General features: G+C 36.2%; 1 protein-coding gene across 1 annotated transcript; it reads left to right on the top strand.

Annotated features, from left to right (window-relative positions):
* Positions 1-234: 234 nt before the first annotated feature.
* LOC128697627 (neuropeptide-like protein 31) lies at positions 235-1,511 on the top strand. The gene is made up of 2 exons (XM_053789457.2): positions 235-280; positions 914-1,511. The coding sequence occupies exons 1-2, from the start codon at positions 278-280 to the stop codon at positions 1,274-1,276; spliced, it is 366 nt and encodes a 121-aa protein (XP_053645432.1). The 5' UTR covers positions 235-277; the 3' UTR covers positions 1,277-1,511.
* Positions 1,512-2,232: the final 721 nt, after the last annotated feature.

The raw sequence follows: 2,232 nt of genomic DNA, 5'->3' as shown, positions 1-2,232 counted from the left end.
TGTGTAATAATTCTGTCAACCCCAAAACTAAACTCAAAATTGAATGGATACTTCATAATCCAATTATCATTATTAATTTTATTCCTGTCATTATTATTGCAGGAATTTTTCAGTTATAAAACTGTTACTCCAAATGTTTTTCTGCAATAATCAGCAGGTGACGACAAAGTACCCAAGGTTATCCAACGACCCACCAGGTATATAAGTCATGAATGTTGATGGTGTAGAGCAGATACCTCCCAGACACCAGTTTGGTTGTACACTCACTTGCTCCGCAATGGTTGGTTACTTACAACTTGTTACCCTCGTAACAGAGGTTCATATACGTATAGCTTATGTATTTTAGAACCTGTTTCTTAAACGAGAACTGGTCACTTATTGGTATAATGTCGCTCACATAAACTGGGCAGATATAATGAAAGTGTCACTAAAAATCTGGCCAATCACAATAACTTAGCACATACTAAAGGAAAATTACTTTCTTGTTGTAATAATGTTCATAGAATTATAGAAAAAAATGTTATTTATAAAGACATGTGCAACAAATGCGACATTTTACTGCGGCAACGTTTCGCTCTCCAGGAGCTTTGTCACGCTAATGGCTTGACAAAGCTGCTAGAGAGCGAAACGTTGCCACAATAAAATGTCACATTAGTTGCACATGTGGTCTCATAGACTTACTAATCAGGACAGATTACTACGAAGACCCGTAAATACTTTCTGCAGATAGACACGAATTTTTAAATATTACTGTTATTATTTTAGTAATAGTAACTTAAGTATTAGTAGTACTTTATTACTGTAATTATAACTTTCATTAGTTTTAGTAACATTTATTAGTATGTTGTGCATCACCACTGATGTTCACTAGCAATATAAGTATTAATAAAACCTATTGTTCTTGTTTACGCAGAAATACTCGCTGTTTCTCGTGTTGTTGGCAGTCCTGGTTGCCTCTGCCGTGGCAGCTCCTGGTGTAATAAGCTACAGTGGTGGATATGGCGACTACGGTAGCGGATATGGCGGCTATGGTGGCCTCATAGGCGGGTATGGCAGCTACGGTGCTGGATATGGCGGTTATGGAGGATATGGCAGTGGTTACGGTGGTGGAAGAGCTCTCATCAACTTCAACCTAGGTCATGGTGGCTACGGTGGACGTGGATTAGGATTTGGCTTTGGACATAGTGGAATCGGAGGCGGCTATGGCGGCTATGGTGGCTATGGCGGCTATGGTGGCTATGGCGGCTATGGCGGCTATGGTAGCTACGGAAAATAATCCTTAATACTATCACAGTATATATATATATATATATATAACTCATTTAAAATTAAGTCCATTCTCAAATTTCTCTTATACGTTTAGAGATATATTTTTTTCATTTATGTTAAAGCAAAAATTAATAATTTTGTACCAAACCAAAAGAAGCTTAGAACACTTACCTAACCTTATAACAATTTAATTTAGACTAATCCAACTAAATATATTTTAGATAAGTTTAAAATAAATTAATAATAAACAAACACAATGAAATATATTTTTTCTTTTTTTTTATAAAGTTTTTTTTTTTTTTTTTTTTTTTTTTTGCAAAATTATTGCATACACAAATTTTTGCTTTCCTTATTCCATAAGAAGAGCGTTGTTATTTAAATCAAAATATATTTATATTAAATAAAAAGTATCACTTATAAAGAAGTTTTTGAAACTCATTCCTTCATAATATTACTTCATTATTGTTTTCTAAGCTGATGAATATATCACGTATTTTTAACTTCAAGGGATGTATATCTCAGTAGGTATATATGTGTGTGTACTCACCTAGTTGTGGTTGCAGGGGTCGAGTCACAGCTCCTGACCCCGCCTCTTCACTGGTCGCTACTAGGTCACTCTTAGTGCTCCATGAGCTTTATCATTTCTCTTCTTAAAACTATATTTGGATCCTGTCTCCACTACATCACATCCCAGACTGTTCCATTTCCTGACAACTCTGTGACTGAAGAAATACTTCCAAACATCCCTGTGAATCATCTGAGTCTTCAGCTTCTAACTGTGACTCATTGTTGCAGTGTCCCATCCCTGGAACATCCTGTTTCTGTCCACCTTGTCGATTTCTCTCAGTATTTTATATGTCGTTATCATATCCCCCTATCTTTTCTGTCCTCCAGTGTCGTGAGGACACTGGAGGGCATGCCCCTTAGCTCCGGGACTAGTCTTGTTGCAAATCTTTACACTTT

Source organism: Cherax quadricarinatus, chromosome 68 (assembly GCF_038502225.1).
Source record: "Cherax quadricarinatus isolate ZL_2023a chromosome 68, ASM3850222v1, whole genome shotgun sequence".
Classification (NCBI taxonomy): Eukaryota; Metazoa; Arthropoda; class Malacostraca; order Decapoda; family Parastacidae; genus Cherax; species Cherax quadricarinatus.
Note: the sequence above shows the minus strand (reverse complement) of the source record. Positions and strands in the feature narration are given on the sequence as shown.